At 44.5% G+C, this 1503-nt stretch overlaps 1 protein-coding gene across 2 annotated transcripts in view; it reads left to right on the top strand.

Annotated features, from left to right (window-relative positions):
* Nucleotides 1-1503, top strand: part of LOC108288887 (activating signal cointegrator 1) — a 70551-nt gene that overhangs the window by 25500 nt on the left and 43548 nt on the right. For both annotated transcript variants that reach the window (XM_017508070.2, XM_037731205.1), the window contains one exon: nucleotides 694-881. In XM_017508070.2, the coding sequence (XP_017363559.2) occupies nucleotides 694-881 (188 nt within the window). The remainder of the gene's footprint in view (nucleotides 1-693; nucleotides 882-1503) is intronic.

The following is a 1503-nucleotide window of genomic DNA, read 5'->3' on the forward strand; positions in this document are numbered from 1 at the left end:
CTCGATCTCTTGACCTCGTGATCCACCCGCCTCGGCCTCCCAAAGTGCTGGGATTACAGGCTTGAGCCACCGCGCCCGGCCCTAATTACAGTTCTTTTGGTCTGATAGTTGTGCTGTTGCTGGAATTTGGAAGCATTGTTACGGAGATTTCAACATTCTAATTATCCTTTAAGATGGAACCTTGTTATCATACCTGGGACTTCTACTGAATTTATACTGTTTCTACCCTTCTAGCCTTATTCCAGACAAAGATGGGATGTATTTTTTGTTTGTTGATGTTGTTTTGAGACAGGGTCTCGCTTTCTTGCCCAGGCTGGAGTGCAGTGGCGTGATCTTGGCTCACTGCATACCCCACCTCCTGAGTTCAAACGATTCTCCTGCCTCAGCCTCTCAAGTAGCTGGGATTATGGGGACCCACCACCACGCCCAGCTAATTTTTGTATTTTTAGTAGAGATGGAGTGTCACTATGTTGGCCAGACTGGCTTCTAACTCCTGATCTCAAGTGATCCACCCGCCTTGCCTCCCAAAGTGCTGGGATTACAGGCATGAACCATCATGCCCAGACTGGGATATATTTTGCTAAGAAAAGTTCCCAGTATGATTTCCTCATTATTGGCATGTATGTCATTTTGGCCACCTACCCCAGATTCTTCCCTTAAAAGACAGAACTGTATGTTTGTTTTTCTGTGTAGTGGGTTGACCACACAGGTGCAGCCTCACAGAAGAAGGCTTTCCGTTCATCAGGATTGGGACTAGAGTTCAATTCATTTCAGCACCAGCTGCGAATCCAGGATCAAGAATTTCAGGAAGGCTTTGACAGTGGCTGGTGCCTCTCTATACATCAGCCCTGGGCTTCTCTGCTTGTCAGAGGGATTAAAAGGTAAGAATGAAAACAAATCTGGGCAATGGAAGATCTTGGAGTGACATAAATTTAATTTAGAAATATGGATTGGAATTAGTTTTCCTCAAAAAGTAGTGATTTATAATACTCTTCAATAAATAGAACTTTTTTTTTTTTTTTTTTTTGAGATGGAGTCTTGCTCTGTCACCCAGGCTGGAGTGCAATGGCATGATCTCTGCTCACCACAATCTCTGCCTTCTGGGTTCAGGTGATTGTCCTGCCTCAGCCTCCAGAGTAGCTGGGATTACAGCTGTGTGCTATCACGCTTGGCTAATTTTTTGTATTTTTAGTTTCACCATGTTGGCCTGGCTGGTCTTGAACTCCTGACCTCATGATCCACCTGCATTGGCTTCCCAAAGTGCTGGGATTACAGGCTTGAGCTGCTGCACCTGGCCGATAAATAGAACTTGAAACAACATATTCGTGTTACTGACTTGATAGTAGTATATTTTAAAATTAATTTTAAATTGACAAATATAGTAGTAGTAGTTTTTGTACTGAATAGCTTAAAAAACAAACTGAGGGCCGGGCGCGGTGGCTCAAGCCTGTAATCCCAGCACTTTGGGAGGCCGAGGCGGGTGGATCACGAGGTCAAGAGATC

Source organism: Cebus imitator, unplaced genomic scaffold (genome assembly GCF_001604975.1).
Source record: "Cebus imitator isolate Cc_AM_T3 unplaced genomic scaffold, Cebus_imitator-1.0 Scaffold386, whole genome shotgun sequence".
NCBI lineage: Eukaryota > Metazoa > Chordata > Mammalia > Primates > Cebidae > Cebus > Cebus imitator.